Source organism: Carassius auratus, chromosome 5 (genome assembly GCF_003368295.1).
Source record: "Carassius auratus strain Wakin chromosome 5, ASM336829v1, whole genome shotgun sequence".
NCBI classification, from domain to species: Eukaryota; Metazoa; Chordata; class Actinopteri; order Cypriniformes; family Cyprinidae; genus Carassius; species Carassius auratus.
Genome location: NC_039247.1, coordinates 14,264,750 through 14,288,892, shown reverse-complemented (window position 1 = coordinate 14,288,892; position 24,143 = coordinate 14,264,750). Strand labels below are relative to the sequence as shown.

Genomic DNA, 24,143 nt, shown 5'->3' with positions numbered 1-24,143 from the left:
TTTCAAATGATGTACTGTGTTTTTGATATTCTGTGGTGAAATTACATTTTATGCATCTTTAAAATAAAACAGCCGACTCGGGCTAAGGATACTAACAATTTATGTATCTCATACATTCTCTTCACTGATACTTTGTTCTGGAAAAAGAATATTTAAAGTTGTTTATGGTAGTGGAAATTATGCCACAACTTAGACCATACAGTGATGATGTTGGAATTTATAATTACTACATGAAAAATATCAAAATGGTTTATGATTATTTCACTATAATTCTATACAGAAAGCCAATTTGAGATATAAAGCAAAATAAATGACATAAATTTGCAAGGCAGTTTGTGTGTAAAGTTGGGGGGGGGTCTGATTGAAAAACCAAATCTCTAGAACATAAAAATGCCTAAAAGGTGAAAAGGCACCTTCAGCAAGTGTAATAACATAATTCTGCTTTTTAACATTTGAGTTTGTTTATAGTAGCTACATTCTGGAAAAAAAGAGTCATTTGAGTACAACAAACTATATGCTTTTTCTTTTTTGTGAGGACATAATAGGTTATTAATCAAAAAAGTGGGGCTTTCCTTAAATTAATGATATACATGCGGTTATATATGTTTGGTGAAACATAATTTAACCTATTTAAATAAAGTTGTAATTACGGTTCACTCATAATTGCCTATACCACATGACGTTTAGAAATAAGAGAAACTAAGCAGAATACTACATTTTATCATCAAAAATAAGCAGAACTACATTTTGTTAAAAGGAGGAACAGGGAGCATGAAAAACTAAAGTCTCTAGGTGCGCATGAAAGATTACTAGATACATTTAGGGGCCATTTGTCTTACCTGTAATTTTTCCGATCTGGTTTCAAAAGCAAAGCAGCCTTGTCCACCTAAAGGTCACGCTCGCGCTGTGCAGGGAGGACGCGCGCTTCAGTGAGGCTTCATGGTCATCTCGTCATTCCTGTAGACAGGTGTAGAGAGCACAGCCCACCTGTGGCGCGACTACATGCTGACTCAGCAGAAAAAAATGGGAATAAGACAGACAACTTAATTTGTTCATAAGCAATCTAAATATTCCTCGAAGACGTCTAGCGTGACCGTTCTGGAATTCCTGTCCCGCAGATGAGCGGTTAAAACAATGGGAAAGTCCCTAGGGTCGCACACACATCCCACAAAATAATTATTTTCTCAGATGCTTTCCCATTTTCAGCCCAGCCCCTGAAGTGCTCAGAATATCCAAAGAACTAAAACGATCCGTTAAAACGTAGAGGGGAATTGATGGTTTACTGCATTGATTACTGTAGTATACACATATCAAGCTAAAAAGGAGACGCAAAACTATCAAAAGAGTCATCTGGGATGTATGTGTTGAGAAACAGTCGGGCGCCCTCTGCTGTACAGTATAATAAAATACGATGGTCCATAGATCCCTGCACTACAGTAAACGTTTGCTGACTATTTATTTGAGCTTCCCAGAATACACACACAACGATTTGTGACTTACTTATTGGCTTGTAGTTCTGTATACATGGATCAGAACATTTAGGCTATTTACATTTAATCATTTAGCAGACGCTTTTATCCAAAGTGACTTATGAGGACAACAATCAGACCAACGAGAGCGCAACAGTATACAAGTGAAGGAAAGTCTCGGTTAGCCTATATAGCACAGTAGCCTACACATAGCAGTGCCTGCCTATATCATGGCATCCATCTACTGCTCCTAAACAGTTTTTACCCCTGCAATGGGCATTGTACAAGTGACAACCTATTAAAAACTAAAGGAAACACTATAAAATCTTTCCTTGGGGTTTTGCGTGACCAGCCTCACAACTGTCAAGCCTCTTTTAACAGACAAACCACAGACATCCTACGCATACATTTATTTACAACATTTCTCACCTCTTTCTCTTTTGCTCCCATGTTCCACAAACGAATCAAAATCTCACCCTTACATGGCCAGGAAACTGCAAGGAGGAAGTAACACTTCATACTCATTTTAGGTTGGATTGGTGAAGAGTTACATAAGGATACCTGTCCTAAATTTTAAAGAAATGGGATTCTGCTACAACAGTACTGCAGAAGTGACTTGGTGTGAGAAAGAGAGGTGTTATTAATATTAATGGATGTAGTCTAATTGTCACACCCAACTATGGGTGGAAAATGAAAAACTGAATTGCAAATTTGTTTTACATTAAACAAGCTTATACAGTAGACTATTTGGGGGGTTTAATGCACAATTTTCCTCTCAGCTGTATCAGTTTATGACACAATTCGGTCCAAATGAGTAGATTTAGATTCAAAATCCTCAAAACCAAATGTCTTAAACTACATTAATGAAACAAAACGCATCTTCAAATGACTACACGACTTACCGACTGATAAAATATCTCAAAATGAAACCTTTTAGACTGTTGAAGTAAAGAATTGTATCATTCTTGTGTTATGCGGCTTCTCTTTAAATCTGTTTGTGTATCATACAGCTACCTCACAAACTCGAAATGCAAACCTCACGGTTTACATGTGTTAAACCATCACTGAGAGGAATCCCAGGTTATTATAATAAAATATATAAATAGAAAGAGGAAAACAGTGTGGCTCACAATTGTTGTAATACACCATATTCTTGTTTATAAATGAGGGTGAATGGTCGCCAGCCCATCAGCGCTCAGAGCTCATTTGAGGTAAACATGAAGAGAGGTGTCTGCACATCGTCACCGGGGCTTCGAGTATGAATCTCATTCAGTATTTACACATATTATGACAGTCGCCTATTTCCGCTGCTGCAGCTCAGGTCCTCCAGCCAGAAGAGGACACATTGTCACCTCTCGCCAGACGAGGTGGAGGAGCCAGTGGGCTACCATCTTATGATGAACTACTACAATTATTTTCTATTACAAGTCAAACACATCCATGGAAGCAGCTATTGTTTGAGTACTGGTGATGATCAAAGTATTCCCAGTGGAATCAGGGATAATCATGCTTCATCCTACACAGGACACATGGAAAAATTGGATAAATATACATCTTGTGACCTCAAATGTACCATTTAAAGGCAACATCAGTTGTAAGAGCTGTTACCAAAAAGGTAAGTGTCCATTTATTAATACACTTATTATGTTAATTATGATAAGATTATAAGATATAAGATTTTAAGATTTGATTATAAGATTTTCTGGAGATTTTCAGGTTAAACACATACTCGGGTCATAGCCTGTAAATTAGCATTTTCTAATAAAGGTTTGCTGTATTTGCATCTTGGGAAAGTCATGCACCCAGCAAATTGTCTATAGTATGACTATAAAAAGATGATTAGAGAATCCACAAAGAAATGGATGAATTGCACTTCTGTGTTAATGGTACACATTCACATTTAACTTGGAAATTTATACACCAATTGACCATGCACCATTAAACTGACTGAATCTTCGTAAGTCCTAATACAAATTTTAAACCGGAAAAGGCAAAAAAAAAAATTTAATTAAATAAAATAAAAAGAGAGAGAAAGAACATGACAAACAACTATTTAAAAAACGTTTTAGAAACTGAAAACAAATAAACGTAAAGACTGAACAATTATCATTTGCACAATAAAATTATTTTAACTAGAATTATTTAGTTTAAATTCAGATATAGTCCGTATCATTGCACTGTCCATGTGAACATGAGACAGAAACCGTTTGAGATTTTTTTATATTTTCTTATTGTGCATTGCAAAATGATGTTAAATGAAATGCCTGAAAATTATCAAAATTATTCCTGTTATTAAAATACATCCCATAAATCATATCAGATGCACTGCTGTTCAAAAGTTTGGGATCAGTAAGATTTTAAATGTTTTTAAAGAAGTTTCTTCTGCTCATCAAGACGCTTTATTTGATCACAAAATGCAGGGGGGGAAAACATAATATTGTGAAATATTAAAGCGGTTTAAAAAATTTTCTTTTTAATATACTTTTAAATATAATTTATTCCTGTGATGCAATGCTGAACTTTTATCAGCATTTACACTAGTTCACTAGTCTTCAGTGCCTCAGGATCCTTCAGAAATCAGTCTAATATGATGATTTTTTAAAAATATAAATGTTGGAAACCATTTATGAAACTCCTGAATATTTTTTGGAACCGGTGATACTTTTTTCAGGATTTTTTGATGAATAAATTAAAAAAAGTAAATCTATATATATAAAAAACAGCATAGTATAATAAAAAGTTTTTTTTACTTATAGAAAGCTCACTGGTAAAGAGTACAACTTTTTTAGTTACATACATAATCAAATTATAGTGCTATCAAACAGTCTTCGTTTAAAAAAAATAAAAATGAATTTACTGAAGGTGCTTAAAATTCTTTAACTTGCCTTCCTGTCTTTCTCATCTGAACACAGAGCACCCCTAGTGTTCATGGTCAGTAATGCTAGAGACACTTTCTGGTTTTCCCCTGAAGAATGCATTTGGCCCTTCAAGGATCTGATGTTGTGTCAGCCCGAGAACATGAACCACACTTGCATCTCACAAGCAGCAAACCTTACCACGCATCCTCTCGGGGGTCATCAGGTATGGGAGGTGGTCCTGATTGTGCTTGTGACTGGGCCTCTTTCTCTTATTACCATACTGGGCAACTCCTTGGTGCTCATCTCCGTCCGAGTCAACAGTCAGCTACAGACCATCAGTAACTACTATCTTCTGAGTCTGGCGGTAGCAGACCTGATCTTGGGTACGGTGTCAATGAACCTATATACTGCATACATAATCATGGGCCGCTGGACACTGGGACATCTAGCTTGTGATCTGTGGTTGACACTTGACTATGTAGCGAGCAACGCCTCTGTCATGAACCTGCTGGTCATAAGCTTTGACAGATACTTCTCAGTCACACGGCCGCTGACTTATCGAACAAAGCGGACCCCGAAGACAGCAGCTGCATTGATCGCTCTGGCCTGGGTGGTATCGTTTGTGCTATGGGGACCCGCTATCTTGTTTTGGCCTTATGCGGTGGGACGACCATCTGGGGCTGAAGCCCAGGCCTGTTCCATCCCGTTCTTGAAGGTTCCTCCTCTTACATATGGCACTGCAATCGCTGCGTTCTACCTACCGGTCACGATCATGATTATTCTGTACTGGCGAATTTATTGGGAAATCGAGAACAGGGCGAAAGGACTCACTGGTTTAGTGGGATCTGTGAAAAACACTAGAGATATTCTGCATGGGTTAGACAAACAATCAGTGCACCAAACCAGTACCAAGAGCAACCCTAGTCGCTCAAAGGACAAAAAATCCAGAAAGGGACCAAGCAAATCAGCTCATGAGAGTTACAAGGAGTCTTACTGCAACAGCAGCTGGAACATTGAAGAAGAGGATGATAGCGCCTTGTCCTCTTCCACAGACGAGGAACATGAGCAGAACATCAAGGCAAGAGCACCTTCATCCAGTCCAACTGCGATCGAGTTGAAGGATGTCCAAAGTGGATCAGAGGATACCAAGGGTGTGCGAGAGTTCTCATCAGCTCAGCATCCCAGCAGACAGTCCCACTTAAAACCACCCCAAAAATCAGACAACAGCATTTGCCACCAGCTCAGAGCTAAACATCGCATTAATATGATAATTAAAGAGAAAAAGGCAGCCCGGACACTAAGTGCCATCTTGTTGGCTTTCATCCTCACGTGGACGCCATACAACATCATAGTTTTGGCTTCCATTTCATACTGTGTGCCTGAAAAGCTGTGGCAGCTGGGATACTGGCTGTGTTATGTAAACAGCACCATCAACCCCATGTGCTATGCCCTCTGCAACGAGTCTTTCCGGGTCACCTTCAAGGCACTGCTACTTTGTCGCCGAGGAGAGAAACGAAAATGGGAAACAAACAGCTTGAATCGCCATTCCTCTGTGAGGCAGAATACAGCTTGTAGTAACATGAAATCTTTCACTTTATGATTTGTCATTCTACAGCAAGGGTGCTTTTAATTGACACTTTTGTTTTCCTAGGCAAAAACACTGAATATGACTTAATCAGCATTTACTTTTATATTTGTATGAATACATTTTTGTGCCTCTGCTTTTACACATTACACTGTCACTGCGCGAAACGGCTTGCTTCTGAATCTTGTCAGACACTGATGAGAAGTTACTTAGCCTTTTAGTCTCTCGGTCTTTGGCTACATCAAAAGTTGGAGTAGTACTTTGTTTAAATCCATATCATTTGAAATTATTGTTATTTGAAATTGTCTTATGTATAGACGGAATGAGTACAGGAAAACATTTAGCAGCCAGTTGACAACAATATTGAAATAAATCTTCTGTTGTCATATTAAACCTACTTATTCAATAGTACTTTCAAAATTGCAAGGAATATAAATTTTTTAAAAAGCAGAAATATATTATTAGAGTAGTGGCCCTCAACCAAGGGACCGGGGGCCCACACGGACCTGAACATGACTTGAAATGGTTTAAAACAAGCTTTAAAATAAGCTCAAACCAAACATCAAAATATGTTTGTTCACCCCCCAACGTCTGAAATTCTAATTTAAATTTTTATTATTTTTGTTGTGTAATTTAATCAATGGACACTCCTAATTTCAGTAAATTAAAAGGGGTTTGTACCCACTGAATGTAAATGTACACAGCAAACGTTACCAAGAAGTGATGAACACAACATAAGGTTTGAGAGCTTTATTTGTCTTGGGGTAAAGAAAAGTGTACCATACACCAAAAAAGAAAGAAAAAATTAAAATAAATGGCCACTTTATCTCTAGATAAACGGTGTAGTTTTTTAGAAAGATTCAGGAAAAGTAAACTAGTTATATTTTCTAATTATTTTAATAATAGTTTGTTGGCTGATACCATGAAGCTAAATGATCAAATTTCCCATAATCCTTTACCATGCTGGTACTGTGAGAGTACAACAGAGCGAGTGCAAGCTAAATGTTGTGTGTTATGTATAAATGACCATGTAAGGTAAACATGCAGTAACTAAACTGAAAATGAAAAATAAAACATTGATAAGATCCTGTACATGTTATGAATGCCATGAGCAATAATTAATGTTTCAGTATCTGATACAAGCCTTAAACGTTTATGGAGGTCTGAGTTATTTAGAAACTGAAGACTTACAGAGTACACAGAACTCGTCTCAGGTCGATTCATTTCTTCTTTCAGTATACATTTACAAAGAACAGGGTTAAATGAGCCAACTGCATGCAGTGCTCCAGATTTATTCTTTAAACAAAGGAAGTTTTGGCTGGATTGTGGAGATAAATGGCAATAGAAGACAGGAAAATAGGGGAACATTTGAAGCAGGCTGTATATCTGCCTCAGCTCGCTCTAGGAAGTCAAACTAAGTTTTGGCAAATTTAACAAATACCACACTTCACATCTGTGTTGTACTGGATTTAGCACTGGGTCACTTAATCTCGCTCGCAAAGCTCGCTGTCTTCACAACCATAATTCAATTCCTAATTAAAGGGAGTAAATGGTGACCAAGACCAGACGTTTCAGGTTCCACAGATGAAAGTTTTACCGGATTGTGAGTAAATGACAAGAATTTCATATTTGTGTTAATTATCACTTTAAAAGGAAGACATTTTTTTCCAGTTTTCTTAAAAAAAAATTAAAAAAATTAAGTTAAATGGCAACATCTGATGATAAGAGACGCGAGACTGGGTTCATGAGAATTAGATTTTTACGATTTTTAGACTTTTTCTTTATTAATTTATTTTTTATTAATCCTCAATGATGAAATATATAGGCCAAAAAACTCTTTCATTCAACTAAAAATCCAAAAATGAAAAAAAATGTAAGTGCATTTTGAAATCAACTTGTGCTTTATGAAATAAAACTTATTAATTTGATGAATTATATACAGCAATAAACAACATGTAAACTGCAAACTGTTTTGCAAGGATATGGGCATGTTCTTGTGAGATCAGGTCAAATCCCTACTGGCTAACCAACCATGGTTATTATGACACAGTCATTATGACATCTCTATTCCTCAAGGGTGGTTTCTGGGTATTGCTGAATTTATTTATTTTTTCTCCGAAAAACTGTAACACTGTTATTTGACATAGTACACATCTAGAGAGAGACCTTTCAGTTTTTGAGGGCCAGAAGGACTTTTGCTCAATATCCTACACAAGCTGGCAATTTGATTTGATGAATTTCCATTTGATAAAAGAATGCACACATATGTATGACTGTAATCAATGAAACGTCATCACAGTAAACAGGACAATTATGGCATTGAAGCTTCTGTTTATGAATTTCCTTAGACTATACGAATCTATCATGTACTCTCCAGCAAATCCTTCAGAATTACTTTGAACAATTTACCGTTTTAAACTGATCTCAGAGTAGTCTGCAATACATTGTTCGGTCTCAATTAATTGCCAGCAATTATTATAATTCTTGTAAACTAGATTTTTTATTTTTTGGTCCTCTCTTTTAATCCTATTCCTCATTTAGCGGACATCTTAAACAACCATCTTTCACTCAATTTAAACTGATTTCTGAACATCCTAATGACAAATAAAAGCACAAAAATGAATCATATAAAAATATAATTCAAAATCACTGCCTTTACCTGCAGCATTAACCCATGAATTAGTAAAAGCGCACACACTGCCTGCTAGACTCTGTGCTTCAGTGGCATATGTAGGTGCTATCATTATGAAAAAAAACTGCCCAAGCAACTCCCGTCATAAGAACGAGCCATTTCTATTGTTTAAGATCTTAAATACAACACACCTTTATATGCTATACAAATATATAAATATACAAAAACACATTATCGTTTCTTTTCTATTTCGCTTATTATGAACAAGCATTGGCATGCTGATTGGTCTCAACTATTTCTCTCCATGATAAGAATAGTGTCAGTACAGAGAATTTTGGATATGGCGGAGTATGCTATATTAGTTTTGGCTGATATAGGCCGTGGTTTATTATTTGTTTTCTGTTAAACAGTGTCTGCAGAAACGGGTGGAAATCTCAGGTCTTATATGAGCAGGAACTCAAAAACAGAGTCATAATTTTCTCATAGTGACGTCCTCCAGGTCTGTGCTGCTGTAAGGGTCAAGAGTGTTTCGGACTGGCTTTGACATTTGCTATGGAAGAACTGTGTTAGTTGTGGGGGGGCTAATAGTTGAAAACAAAGAGCAGGGGTAGTTTGAAACCTGGAACTGTGTAACAGTCATACTGAGATCAAACCTGCTGAGATGTGAAAGAATTAAGAGGAGGAGGGCACACTTGATCCTTAATCCCGCTCTCTTTCTCTCCCTCCATTTGTGTCTGCGGGCCTGGGCGAGGTGGTCATCTCTTTTCTGTTCCTCTACAACTTCTCTTTGAACAGATTTGTTTGCTTAAATTGAACAAACAAATCCTGGAGGGAACTATGAGAAAGAGGGTTTGTCTTTTCAAAAAGGCCTTCACGATGGCGGTGCATTCTGATTTTGGTATATGGATGCCTTCTCCTTCAGGAGGGCCAAACACAAATGACAACTCCAACTTCCTGTAAAGAATTAAATAATACAGTTATTAATTTATTATAACACACTTATATCTTATTCAAATTTTTCTTTAAATGGAACCTCGAAACAAATGTGTGATTTAGCAATATATAAAAGTTGGAAAATACTACACTGACGGATGACACATTATCAAACTTTCAATCCTTTTCAAACACGACGCACTAACGCAGACAATCATGCCTGCTCTGTAGGAGACACATGACAGATGAAAACAGTGTGTTCTAATCTAACGTGTTTAATCTCCGACTGGATCGATTCGTAGGCTGAGGCTAAAAAAAAAAGTCTGTGATCACCGCACAATACATGATTTTCAGAAATCTCGCTCTAGCTTTCTAAAACTAGCAAAAGTTTAGCTAATTAGGGCAAAAATCTTACAGTATATTCCAGCCTTAAGTCAATTCTATGTCTTTCAATAAGCTTAGGTTATTGTTAAAATTTGGGGTTGGTAAGATTTTTTTACTCACCAAGGCTGCATGAATACAGTAAATACAAGAATATTGTGAAAAATTACAATTTAAAAGTTTTATTTTTATGTATGTATTTATTTAAAATGTAATTTATTATTGTGACCGCAAAGCTGGATTTTCTGCAGCCGTAACTCCAGTCTTTCTAACATGCTGATTTGGAGCTGAAGAAACACAGAAAAAGCAACTCAACAAAAAGAGTTGAGTTGCTTCATGTTTCTCAAGTAACCTGATACATTTTCTTCAGGACTCAATTCAAAGGAACTTGAATCAATTATTTTGTAACTATGTATTTGGTCTTTTTTTTATCCATTTAATTTAGCTAAAAAAAAAAAACTAATAATAATCTGACACCAAAACTTTAACAGTGGTGTGTGTATTACTGTGTGCTGCTTTACCTTCAGGAGGTTCAGACATGGGGGGCGAGAGGCAGTACATGTGGTAACCTCGGTCACAGTCATCACAGAACAACAGCTGCTCCTGTGGCAAAGCAGATGAGACACAGAGCATCCAAAGAGGGATGCATAATGAACCGTGGGGGAACAGGACTAGTTTTCATTTAGGAGGTTAAGTAATATATATACTTTTTTTTTTTTACTTAAACATTGTTTAAGAAAACAAACAGTACCTTGTGCTTAAGAGATTAAGGCAGCTGATATGCCTTTATTGCTAGATAGTGGTAAACAAACTTACATCATTTTCTGAGGTTCCACATATGTTGCAGCACTTGCACTCAATGCACTGCCAGCGATAGGTTTTCACAGCAGCCATCATCACTGGAGTGAACTGCAGACATGAGGGGTGACCTGAGAACAGAGAATCAGTCAATGATAATTTGGTCAAGAAAAATCCAAAGAAGGTAAGCAGGTGAATGTGTGAGTGTGTGGCTGTTTTACCAGAACGGCCACAGTCTGAACAGGACACAAGCTCTTCTGATTGGCCGGTTTTCTGGTTCAGGTTAGAATCTCCCAAACAAAAATCACAGTAGTTGTTTGGCAGAGCCAAACCGTCTGGGCCCTTCTTAGGAGCTGGTCGAAAGACAAAAAAAAGAACAGAAAACACCTAGCCTCAATTATAGTTCAATGAAAATGACAGAATCCAACGCTGCCCCTAGAAGCTGAAACAGGTTTAAAACGAATACACTGATGACATTTTAAGATCCTGTGAGATTCTGCCTACATCGAGCATTACAAATTGGTCACTTATGAGGTTTCATTTAGGATGCTTCTTTAGAAAACAGGCAAAGCCATAATAAAGCCATACTGTCAATACTTATGTGAATGACACTGTGCCAGACAGTTAGTTTATAAGAAATGTATTTTTAGTTTTATTGCCAAGACACTGTAAAACATTTCACGCCACTCAAAGTGACAGTTAAATGGCCTCTGTTCATTTGGCTTCCAGAGTCCTTGCAACAAGGAGGATGATTAATAGCTTACTCTTCGGTTCGTCTTGTCGGGGTGGAGTGGGTTCGCGCATGTCCATCTCATCTTTCTCCTCCCCCTCCTCCTCAGCCAAGTGAGAGTGGGCGTAATGATAACTGAGACCAGGCCTGTTCTTATAGCGCTTCCCACAGACTACACACAGAGTACAATGACAAGTTAGAAGCACCTGTAATTGTCATTTAGCACTGAAACATGATCTGTAATTCAGCACATGGGGCACTGCTGCTTCACACTAAAAGCACTCATGCACGAGAGGTCATTCCACCGTTCCTGGCTCTCCTGATGCTATTAAATCTCATTCTTCAACAGCATGACAAATGTTAATATGCTTGCTAATAAGATCGCCCAATATGTTCCACTTACTTAAAAGCAATAGTTCACCACAAAAAGAACATCAGCCATGTCGTTCAAAAATGGTATGACTTATTTGCTTGCATAGAACCAAGTGCCCTTTTTTTCAATATAGTGAAAGCAAATAGTGAGTGACCAACAATAGCTGGCCAATTTCACTATATGAACAAGAGCAGCTTGGTCATCGTTAGATAACTTTCACATTTGACACTAGAAAGTTATTTGGTCAGAACATGATGCTAAGTGCATGATGACACAACTTTCACTTTTGAGTGAACTATCCCATTAAAGTGACCCTATTATGCCATTTTAAGGATCCTAATATTGTTTTGGGAGTCTCCTACAATAGGTTTACATGCATTCAATGTCAAACAACTTTTGTTTTCCCAAAATATGCATTTAAAATTAACTCTTTTTCAAAGCAATTTTCAAATGATTTGTTCGAAGCAGTTCTAAGATTCAGTCTCTCTAAACCCCTCCTTTCCGGGAGCCTACTCTTGGTCAGATGGCCGAGTCTGTTGTGATTGATCTACGGCTTACAGTACGTGTCAGAAACGATACGCTTAGAACATAGCGGCCATTATGCAAATGTATTACCAACGACTCATTCAGGCTGTTCAGAATCGATTCTTTCTTTTGTGAGATAATAACTTTATCGTGTACATTTGTTTTTATAACTTTGCATTCACATACAGCTACTTTCCGGACTGCATGAAAGGTCATTTTAGAAATGGCATAAAAGGGGCACTTTAATACCAGAAGTATCACACATTCGGGAAATGGGAGTAAAGTAACTATTTCACTCTAATCAGAAAAGGAATGAGAAAAACGGAGCGACCTGGAGGTGAAGAGAAGGATGAGTATTACAAGCAGCAGAACAAAAACTGGGAAACGAGAGTGTTACAGAGAGACAACACAGATTAGGTAATGAAGCACGAAGAGAGGTGAATAACAGAGGGAGATAAAGAGACGCTATTAACATTAAAAACTATATATATATATATATATATATATATATATATATATATATATATATATAAATTTTAAAGTATTTAACTATTTTTTGACAAGAATATCTAATTAAGATAAATGTTTCTCACAGTTGTTTTTGTGGAAAAAGGAGACCGACCATCAATCAGAGAAAGTGTACGAGGAGAAATGTCCAGTAGAATCACTTGTATGCTAAGAATATAATTGGACAAAGCCTAATACAGATGAACGTGAAATGAATACAATTATTATTAGCTGATTAACTCCATACTAAAACAATATGAAATATTGATTTATTGGGACCTAGACATTGATATACCTAACTGTTCAAAAGTGTGTTCAGTATTACGGTATTCTTTTTGAAAGAAAGTAATACTTTTAGTCGCATTAAACTGATCAAATGTGACAGTAAAGGTTTTTACATTACAAAAGATTTCTATTGTTGATATAAACACTGATAATAAAATTAAATGTTTCTTTAAGCACCAAATCAGCATACTAGAATGATTTCTGAAAAATCACGTGACTCTGTAAACTACAAAATCATATTTTAAAACTTTAAAATAGAAAATTATTTTAATTGTAACTATTAGTTGAGATAATGTTACTGTTTTTTTTCTTTCTTATTCAAATAAATGCAGTCTTGGTGAGTGTAAGAGATTTCTCTTATAAATAAAAAATATCTAATAATAATAATAATCTAATCAAATAATATTTTATCAGCAGGTCCCTGCTGATACAGATTCATATGAAACATGTGAGCAAACCGTTAGAAACAGACAGCTGTAAGTATAAAGATCTTTTCAAACTGTTCACGATCAGAGTTCCTCTGTCTGGGAAGTAATATTAAGCCAAGCTGCCACCAACAACCTGCTTGAACGTGTCTGAACATTTCACATTGCCCAGAGGCAGTAAAGTTTTTTAGGAAAAAAAGAAATGAATTCTGTGGAAAAATGTCTTCCTGCGAAGCAGCTGTCAGACTTAACACTGTTCAGGCAGTTTTCCTTAGATGAATGTGTAAAATGTAGCCATCAATAACCCTAGTTTCAAATAAAAGTTCAGTGCATTCTTGTCAGGCACAAATCATGTTTGCAATGCACAAAAAATGAAGAGAAAGAGGAAAACCAAGACATGAGCGAGTGGGGAAGGAGAAGAGAATGAGGAAAGGAGAACTAGATGGAGAGAGAGAAAGAGCGCAATATACCTCTTTCAGAAGATTTTGAAATATGCTTTTGTTTGAAAGTGTCTGAAAGAGAGAAAAGAGAAAGAAAAGGAGAGAAAGAAAGATAGACTCACAGACTGACAACAAGAATCAGGAGAAATAAACTCATAAAAACATCTGCATCACATTATCATGACACATTTAAGGCAAAGACACAAAGGCAGAGAAGAGAGATCCAGGACTATGAAACAACAACATGAAACCTGAGACCAAATGGACATTAAGTACAAACTGTCCTCTGGTTTAAACAATTAAGATTACTAGTTTAATCAGACTATATGTGGGACCTGTAAATTACAGCATACAGCATATAAAAGAGAATGCTTTTTTTTTTAAAGATTCTTACATTTTTTGTTTTTTTGAACTTCTGGCATTCATGAATAGACAAAGAGCTTACAAAAAAAAAAAAATCTTAAGTTAAGTGTGTCAAATGAGTAAAACCTGGAAAAATGATAATGATAATAACTATTTGCAAGCTTTCATGTGGTGAAGCTCATGGTGACCAGCTATGCTGAGAAGGGGTGACAGATCTTTGATTGGGACTGGATGTGTTACAGTATAGCTCGGCCTATTTATAGCAAAGAGAAGTCGATCTCCAGATGAGATCAGAGAGGTCATGTGGTTTCCCTGAATGCTGTATATGACTCACTGTCACAGGCGTACGGTCTGTCCTGATCCTCCAAAGCAGCTGCAGCTTCCAACTTCTTCCTAGCACTGCTGACACCACGACCCTGTGAAACCATGTTATCATAAATGTAACCTTTTAGAGGTGTTTGGTGTCTAAGGGCATGGTCTAAAGCACACATGGCGCAAGTGTACATAGGGCGTGTCCGAACTGTAAAAATGGTCGGCTAAAAGGGTTGTCCCTATTCTCTTAATGAGCAATGGGTGTGTTCTGGGTGTAATATCTCCCATTCTCTTTAAAAGCCGGCTGTGCTCGCCCATGGCAGATTCCCTATTACTTTATGGCAGAAGCAAAGACTGAACGCTTCTCCAGAGAGGAAAGGTTCTGCTCATGCACAAGGTTACAGCTAGCGAACAGACCACCTACGGGGCACAATAATAATCTTTTAAATAATAATCCTCTAATTTTTAATAGGTGGCATGTTTGTGTGCTGCTGCACATCCCTGTGTGTGTAATAAGCAGTGTATTCACATTGTTCACCCTCCTATAGGCGCATATTACCAATGCACTCTTTAAATAACAAAAAAATATTTCCTTGATCAATTTTGCGATTTTCAGCTCATTGTAGCGGTGCCTCTGGTGTTGAAATAGATTTGTTGTGCCAGGTTCACACATACTCGGTGCATATAGTACAGTATGTGTGTGCGGTGCAGCAGCATCATGGACTTTCGCTTTCACACAGGACGCGTTTGCAGTCCACTCCTGATCCGCATCTGTTTACCACAAACAACATTTATCCATTATTTTGATTTCAAATCCAAACGCTGTTTCTGAAAATGCTTTTCAGCATTGTGATTCTAGTTCATTACAGTACAGTAATACAAACTCAAATATATCTTTGTTTTCCTAATTCAGCGATCGCCATCGATTATGTTGAGAGCGGATTACTGTAGCACGAAGGCACATTAATATAATGCGCAAGCGCGACTCTCCTTTGCTCTCACACAAAACCAGATGCGTGCGCTCAGACACTTAAAACGTGTCTCTCCTCTCGCTCAAACTGTGTCACAAATGTCTCTATGCTCATGTGCTAGATCTGAACTCTTCTCGCACATTTCTATTTCTAACCTTTTCTGTTCACATCTTTCGCCGTGTGCAGTGTGAATGCTCTGACCCATTAACATGGGTGCGGAAAAAATACGCACCACAGGCGGAGTACGTGAACCTGGCGTTACGTAGGCATATGCCCGGTCTGTTCTGTTCCCGCAGCTACTTTCTGATTGTGACGGATAGCATACTGCGGGAGGTTTGGGCTGCGAAAAATCTTCATATAAAGTCATTTAAAAATTGTGCACGCTCAAATCGTGATTTTATTATGATTTCGGTTAATTGTACAGCCCTACTTTAGACCAGGTTTCAGTAGGGCAATGGCACAGTCTATTTCAGTTGCTATAAAATAGCAATGAACCAACAATGCGCCTGAACACACCTCTTTTTCAGACAAGCACGCCCATAAGCACAAACACATCTGCTATTTAAACAATATGATGCAGGACGTGAAAATTAGACTTCACCTTTCCCTTGCCTTTTCCCCGTCTCTTTGGAGTCTCTTCTTCATAATCTTCATCATCCAGATCATCTAGAAAATCATCTGGCTCCAAAATTTTCTACACAGACAAAAGGTTGAAAGCCAATCAGACAGAATAACTAAGCAAGGTGAGATTTAAAAACAACAACAGTGACACCTTCTATCAAAATCATAAGTGTTTTTCTCAGTACTTTACGGATCCTGCTGCTGGGGTTTAGTCCCCCGGTAGAGTACTCAGTAGAGCTGGGTTCCTCCTCCCCTGTGCGGAGCTCCAATCCAGATCTTTTTTCTAGTGGCTCTCCCTTCAGAAGAGCCTCTAAGCTGCTGCCATCACTGGAGAAAACCTCCTTCTTAAGCCCCAGATCCAGCTCTGAAACAAATATATGCACATTCACATCCACATGCAAATGCACAGAGATGGATAGAAATGTCATCAAAACATACAATTTAAATTAAAACTTAATTACAGGAAAATGAAACAAATGTGAACACAAATCTATGAATGGCATACAGGGAATTACATAAAAACTGCCTCAAATAACATACTTTTATTACACCAAGGAAATGAGTGGCTGTTTACCGGGCTTTAGAGAAGAGAAGACTAGACAAGGGTCCTCTGGAGGGTTAGGTCTCCGCTTCTTTCTCCAGCGTCGTGCTGGATATGTGTACAACTGACCTGGGGCAACACCTTTAGGGGGAGAGGCATGAAAAAGATACATACAGTAAGTCAAAGTCTTAAGGCCTTTTCACACTGAATGCGAAAATCTGGCGCAATGATGGTTTTAAACCAAAACAATAGATCCCTTTGGGACTATTCCAAACAGGCCCAATTATTCCATCCAATCAGATTTGAGATTACATCACGAGTGGTTAGATGAGTGGTTTCATCCCATGTCCTTTATACAGAATATTATTTCTGTTCATTGTGATCTGAAGAATACGGTCCATATTCCTCCATGTGTGCAAGTGTTATGAGTCCGAGCACGTGCAGATCTGTTAATCATGTGATCATATCTCCTGCCATTGCATATCATTTTTTTTAAAGCATTATACATAGTTTGTGTTTCTGGTGTAGAACCAAACTTTATATTAATTTAATGCTGCGTATTGAGCAGTGGAAGATACATATCTGATAGGGGTGTAACGGTTCACAAAATTCACGGTTCGGTTCGATACGATACACTGATGTCACGGTTCGGTTCGGTTCGGTTCGATACGTTTTAGATACAGCAAAATGTAAAAACATCTCAACTTTTCAGAATGCCGCAAGCGCACCGCGGGTCATGTGACAAGAACCAACCAATCAGCTTCATCCTTTCCCGTAACAACGTTGAGAGCTCAGCCAAGATGAAGGATCAGCTGATCATAGTTGTATATGGATTGCAATTTTGAAATAAATTTAGTAGCAGAGCTACTGCAAGCGATTTTTAGAGCTGCAAATCCATTTATCCTTCGCTGAAATTTCCGCGTCTCATGGAGAGAGCACGTCATTGTTGCTTAGCAAAGACAGACGCCTCATGAGCGCTTCTGCCCAAGCGCTTTGGAAAGAGGAGAAAGACGCGCTTAGCGTTTTCCACGCGTTTTTAGGCACGATATGTGAACGGCCCCTAAGGCGCTCGCTCACTCAGCACGCGCTGAAGGCTCGTTGCAAAATGTCGAATGCCTTTAACAGACCAGAAATATAAGATCCTAAAATAACCAACAGGTCTGGTGTTTGGGTTGGATTCCCTGTAAGCTATAGTTTCTAAATGCTGCAGGGATAGTTTGCTGCGTGCATGTTTCTCCTTTTTTTCGTCTTTTATCAGATAGTACTGACGCATATATCCCAGATATTCACGCTGGTGTTTTTTTTTTTTTTTATTATTCCCGCTGCAGATGCGACATACCGTTGTTTTTTTATCCACCACTCTCTTGCCATCACCATTATAGCTTAAAGGGAATCCAAAGTGCACCCAAACACCAGACCTGTTGGTTATTGGAGGATCTTCTCATTTCTAGTCTGTTAAACGCATTGGCTATTTTGCAACGAGCCTTCAGCGCGTACTGAGTGAGCGAGCGCCTGCTGAGTAGCCTAACATAAACATATAAGATGGTGTTTTTTTCTTCTTCGGGAGTGTCAGGGGCGTTGCCTGTTACGTTGTTTGGGTTATTGGGCTACCTTGTTGAACGCATATCATTATATTTCTCTCTCTCTCTTTTTTTTTTTTTTTCAAATATAATTAATTACTCCAACGAACCGTTCGGTATACATAATGCGTACCGCGTACCGAACCGAAAGCGTCGTACCGAACGGTTCAATACGAATACGCGTATCGTTACACCCCTAATATCTGAGGTTGTTGGTCAGCACCACCTAATGTGTAGGTCTGAATTAGCAGAAGGCGGTCAATCATTTCACACTTTGGTGTACAGCACCATTCGTCAGCGTTGAGCGGCATTCACTACACCGACAATAGCCGACAATCAATCGATTTAGAACGTGATTAAGCCTAGCTTGTCAGTGAACTAGGGCTCTTACCAACAAAATGGTTTTAAGCTTTTGCTGTAGTGTGTCAGTAGAAAATATAAGTTTCCATAATATATATAGATCCAAACATTCCTTTTGCCATTAATCGTAATAATCCAGTGAGATATTTGTATGGACACAGAGTCTGACAACAGCCAGTGCTCCACACAGAGATCTGATCTCACCATTATAGAGTCCGTCTGGAATAACTAAGACAGACTAAATGTAGAAAAATTGTGGCAACTCCAAGATGCTTGAAGAAACCTAACTGCACAGTTGTGTATTTAGATATTTGCATAGAAAAATAATATAGTTAAAAGTTGTATTGGTATCAACTAACTATGGTATTTTGACAACAATTGTATTGGTTTGAACTAATTTGTGTGTCAGCTCAGTGCTCTCAGATGGAACAACATTTACTACACAGAGCCATAGTTCACTGAGAAGCTATGCAAACAGCTGTAATTATAGCAAACGATTTCTTAAATTTCATAATAATGCAATAAAACCATCTGCAATTTTTTGCGTAACTTGTCAGTGAACTACTGCTCTTTGTAGTAAATGCTGCTCCACCTGAAAACAGGTGATGATGATTTACTGCAGATTATAGAACTGGCTTTACTAACAAAATGCGCATGACAATCGAATTCGCTAAAATCGTGTAGCCCTACTGTAAACCCATTACTGTGAGTGAGTGTCCCACCTGGTCCTCTGTGCCGTTTCTCCATCCAGAAGTAGCAGTTGCTCTGGGCGACACCTGTCTGAGAGTCGAGGAAGGGCATCCTCACGCTCCTCTCTGCGCACAAACGGGCATTATAGTTGTGACACTGCTCCATAGCGTCCCTGTAATACTGCTCACCCAGCCTACAGACAGAGAAACAAGGCCTACAATAAATGCAACAGCCTGAATCAAAACTAAGTTCTACAAGAGGTGCTTTCTGAAACTCACACAGAGTCTAAAGAAGCCATTTTTGTCAGCGACCAGCGATAGTGTGTCAACACACACCCTACCACTGCCTCCCTGAAAGCAGCTCAACCCGGTTCAGCTTAGCCACCCGTGTGTGTTTGTATGCAGCAGGAGGTCTTGCAGGCATGCAGCGCAGTCATTGTGACTCTCTCACTCCAGCCACTTAGCAGATGCCTCTGCCGCCCATCACCCTGGCAACCTCTAAGAGGCCCGGAGAGAGCCCAGGCTAGCTAAAGCCCATGAGATTAGAGCACAGACGGGTGTTGATGTCACAGAGGGTGAAACAAAAGCTTAAAGCTTTGCTGTGTTAGAACCAATAGCTCTGAGGGGTTTAGAGTCCAGACAACAAAACATCTCTGCGATGATCGTCCGCCTCCAAGACGCCAAAATAAACAGAGCTGCAGCTTTAAAAGACTCCTGACAAACCAGACACTCTGACCACATCATGAACACCTGCTATTAAGATCCACTTTATGGACCGATCTAAATCCAAGTGTAAATGGGGTCCTGTTTCAAACCATATTCAGAGGTAGTCAGAAATGTGACCACACTGAACAGGTGTAGACACAATTGCCCCATGATTACTTCCAGACAACAGCCTTGGCAGATCTTAAAAGAGTCACAAACAGAAATCTAAATTCCTTTTCGACATAAGATGTCATTGTACTAAACATCCTGTAAGTTTCAGAACTCAAACTGTCTTGTTAGTCTAAAACAGCTTAAATGAAACCAAAATGACAGGTTGTGGAATCTGCCACTTTATGTCAATAGTGTGGCTAAACCTTGCCTCTACAGAAGATGATCAACACCTGCTTCTACATCACTTCCGGTTTAGTTTTTAACCTAAATCACAGCAATGTCCATCTGTGGAAGATGTAGGCTTTAAACATAAATAAAAGTATGATGTTTGATGTAAAAATCTTGATAACATTATAAGTGGCCCTAAGAGAACAACACAAACACAAAAAAGGCAGTTAATGATCACATTAACATGTGGTACAAACAGAACCAGTCACAACACTGATTGCCTACACAATGCTAACATAAATAGTAACCCTACACCTTAAAGTGGCCCTTTTATGCCATCCTAAATTTCGCCTTTCATGCAGTGTAATGTAGCTGAATGTGAATGCAAGCGATCTGCAAAGTTGTTAAGTCAAAAGTCATCTCTGGGAGTTCAGCGCAGGATTCACAAAACTCTTGCTCTTGAAAGATGGATCAGTATCCTGTTTATTTGGACCAGCTAGGGCTACTGAATCACAACCTTTTAGTATAATAATAATAATAGATGTTCATATTTTCTAGCGAGCATTTGAAATACAGCACTATGACTGCTTCGGACTAATCATTTGAGAATTGCTGGAAAATTATTTGATAATCAATACATATTTTGAGAAAATAAGTGTTGTTTGACCTTGAATGCATGTAAACCTAATGAAGGAGACTCCCAAAACAATATCAGAAACCTTAAAAATTGCATTATAGGGTCACTTTAATCCTGGTATAGCACATCCTGTTAGCAGCATTGTTTATAGTTGACTAAACAGTCTAAAAAAAAAAAAAAAAAACTCAACTCTATTTCAAAATATTAAATAATAACCAGTTAATTTGTTAACAAAACTAAAATAAAAGTGCCTGATAGATAGCATCCACCCAATGCAATTTTTGAACTTTTATTTACATGTGACTGCATGATTGTGTTGACCTTGACTGGTTCAGAAAAAAAAAAAAGATATCACCCTAGAAATATCACAAACATCACAAGTGGTCACAGGAGACACCTATTAAAGTAGGTGGAAACAGAAACCCTTCTCACTCTCGACAACTTGAGATCGCATCACTAAAACAGATGTTAAAAACAGGTGTAAAGAGGACTTCCAAGGAACAGTAAAAGTGTTTGATATTGCAAAATTAATGCTACAAATTGTATAAGATGTTAAAGTATGCGACTGGATGGTGTTTTATTAGTTCCAATCACATACAACTTCACTGAAACTGCTTGATAGATTCATTTAATAGACTTGAATCCTTATGGTGACAGAACACATTTTTTTTGTGTGTGTTTTGATGTGCAAATCCTCTTTTCTGTTCTCTTCTCTGAATGTTGTGGATTTGGCTACAATGTCCCCAACTCATCAGTCAGATAAAAACTGAGGGCTGAACAAGGAACTGTGTTTCCGAGAGATACCAAGGCTGTCTAACTCAGGTCAGAAACTGTTTGAGTGTAATAACTAACCATTTTACCATCTCACTGCCCTTCCTCTAAAAGCTCCTTCCTGAAAAGATATTTATGTGATGCAAATGAAAGCATACAGACAATTAACAGCTCAATTGGCACCAGAAGTACTTTCAGGTTTAGTTTCCCTGATGCAGCAGGAACAGATAAAGAACTAGGCAAGTTCACATAAATTAGATGATTATATGTCTCATTAGTTATTAATGGAAATAACTTTCAGGCAAACGATTTAGTTAATAACATGAAAACATGCGTCATATTAATGTAACCAGCTTCAGGATATGTGACAGGAGTCTGATAAAACTGACATCTGCTGCTTCCACAGCTGAACTGAGCAGAATAACCAAGCAACAAAAGCACTGACAAACAACCAAAAACAAACATTTGAACACCTTTTGATACCACTGATATAAACACACTCATTAGAGGAACAGAAATGCCTTCTACATGCTTTGCTCCTCGATCATGCTGAAAGACGGAAGCTAAACTGAATCATTCACGGCAGCTGCTAGTACAGCTAACTTCACCAGAGCTCGAGTAACCTTGTCAAACACGTGTCTTTACATCTCTTTAAGCAATTTATACTAAAACACAGCACGTTGTATTATTACTTCAAAGTTACATATCAAAGTTCAACACGGAAATATAATATGTACTAAAATAAGGATGAAAAACACTCACAGCTTGACAACATTCTCCACTACCGCCGCCATCTTGGCTCAACGCTGTGCTCACTGCGGGTGTTCTGCGCTTGCGCAAAAGAAAGGACCTTAGACTAAGGTCACGGGGCCAGGGGCCTGCGTTGCCAAGTCCGCGGTTTTCCTGCCTAATGGCGATACTTTAATATTGTTGCCGCAGGTTGTTTTTCATGTCCGCAGGTTGAAAAACGACCCAAATAATGTGATATTTAGTCACTTGAATGCGAAGTTTACCAGACGAACCCCGCCAAAACACACGTGTATTATAACGATGGACCCCCTCGAAGTGCGATTGCGCTAGGTTTGAGTTGTGATTGGGCGGTTTGGTTGTGAAAACCTGGCAACCCTGAGTTCAGCAGGCGAGAGCTTGAAGGCCAAGCTTTTCATGGTTAAATAGACGCAGCATAAAACCATAGACAGTATAAAAAAATAAAAATAAAAAAAACCTTAAACCGGTCGAACAGAATAGATTTGCGGTCTTTCTAAAACTTTATGACTGTTTTGTCTTTTTCTGGAGCACAAAAAGAGAACGTTTAAATAATGTACTGGCTGCTTATATATATATATATAGTTATTATTATTTTTTTTTACAGTGTATGGTTCAAACAATTAATGTCATGCGCTATAAGATACATCTTCTGAAGCGTTTTTTATTTTTATTTTTCAGATTTAAGTTTAAATCATTAATCATTGTTGAAGTTGAGTCAGTGAGTTAGGATGAACACAACAGTTCGAATCGTATCCAAAGTAAATTAGGCAAAACAACGAATGCAATTTCCGTCAATTTATCACACAGATATGCCTTCAGAATATTTGTAATATGTGCACGAGTCATATGGACTACTTTTGATGAAACCATTTTCGACATTTTACAGACCAAATTCTTAATCAGTTTATCATGTTGAAAAAAAAATTATCCTCCAGTTTATATCGTTAACACTCTTAATGTTTGCTAGCCTGCATAGATCGCTACACTGAAACATGATAGATAGCCAACTATTAGCCTAATTATAATTTGTTTACTTAACTATATTGACAAAGTTATTTTTGTATAATAAACACTCACTCGCAAACAGCCAAAATTAAGTAAAAAATATATATATATTTATAAACTCTTAATTTTTTGCTGTTCACGAATAGACAAGAGGTGGCGCTAGTGTCTAATCTGTCGAAACCATGACGTCTCAGCAGCTGTTTCGCTCAATGGTCAGTGTCACAACGGAGGTCAGCGATGAGTTCAGTTTAAATATCCGGATAAAGCTTATTAAACATAAATCACATTTGTAGAAGTGAGGTACAAAACACAAGAATTGCCAGAAATCACCCAATTCTAGTCGACCCCTTCTTCGTCCTGCAATGGATATTATCTGGTTCTCTGATTGATATGCTGGTCTGGGAGCTCAGCAGCTAGCTTTAGTTTTTGAGCTGAAAAGGTCTGCAGAACATATAGAAAAGGCTATCAAAAATACAATCTGATTACGCCTAGTTTTAATGTCATGTTGTGGAAATTGTTCTCAGCTGAACCCAGACATGG

General features: G+C 38.0%; 2 protein-coding genes across 4 annotated transcripts; one reads left to right on the top strand and one right to left on the bottom strand.

The window, feature by feature from the left end:
• The first annotated feature begins 3,914 nt into the window (after window positions 1-3,914).
• On the top strand, window positions 3,915-6,552 carry LOC113076976 (muscarinic acetylcholine receptor M1-like). The gene has a single exon (XM_026249554.1). It carries the CDS (start codon window positions 4,398-4,400, stop codon window positions 5,925-5,927), a length of 1,530 nt encoding a protein of 509 aa, XP_026105339.1. The 5' UTR covers window positions 3,915-4,397; the 3' UTR covers window positions 5,928-6,552.
• Window positions 6,553-7,255: 703 nt separating this feature from the next.
• LOC113077070 (zinc finger protein ubi-d4-like) lies at window positions 7,256-22,783 on the bottom strand. 3 transcript variants are annotated; one of them, XM_026249561.1, is made up of 12 exons: window positions 22,593-22,783; window positions 19,412-19,572; window positions 16,783-16,890; window positions 16,394-16,572; window positions 16,189-16,281; window positions 14,639-14,720; window positions 13,972-14,013; window positions 11,421-11,558; window positions 10,878-11,009; window positions 10,675-10,787; window positions 10,380-10,461; window positions 7,256-9,498 (listed from the first exon to the last, which is right to left on the bottom strand). In XM_026249561.1, exons 1-12 carry the CDS (start codon window positions 22,622-22,624, stop codon window positions 9,416-9,418), a joined length of 1,245 nt encoding a protein of 414 aa, XP_026105346.1. In that variant the 5' UTR covers window positions 22,625-22,783; the 3' UTR covers window positions 7,256-9,415. The 3 variants fall into 3 exon arrangements, with proteins under 3 accessions (XP_026105346.1, XP_026105347.1, XP_026105348.1); XM_026249562.1 differs by lacking the exon at window positions 22,593-22,783 and adding an exon at window positions 19,658-20,055; XM_026249563.1 differs by lacking the exon at window positions 13,972-14,013 and having other exon boundaries at window positions 22,593-22,773.
• Window positions 22,784-24,143: the final 1,360 nt, after the last annotated feature.

Excerpts from the sequence above, each read along its gene's own strand:
- LOC113076976 (XM_026249554.1), top strand. The coding sequence starts at position 4,398 with ATGGTCAGTAATGCTAGAGACACTTTCTGGTTTTCCCCTGAAGAATGC.
- LOC113077070 (XM_026249561.1), bottom strand. The coding sequence starts at position 22,624 with ATGGCGGCGGTAGTGGAGAATGTTGTCAAGCT. Across the intron at positions 16,573-16,782 it reads CTTCTCTTCTCTAAAGCCCG|AGCTGGATCTGGGGCTTAAG; the intron begins GTAAACAGCCAC and ends TATTTGTTTCAG. Across the intron at positions 10,788-10,877 it reads TTCAGACTGTGGCCGTTCTG|GTCACCCCTCATGTCTGCAG; the intron begins GTAAAACAGCCA and ends CTCTGTTCTCAG.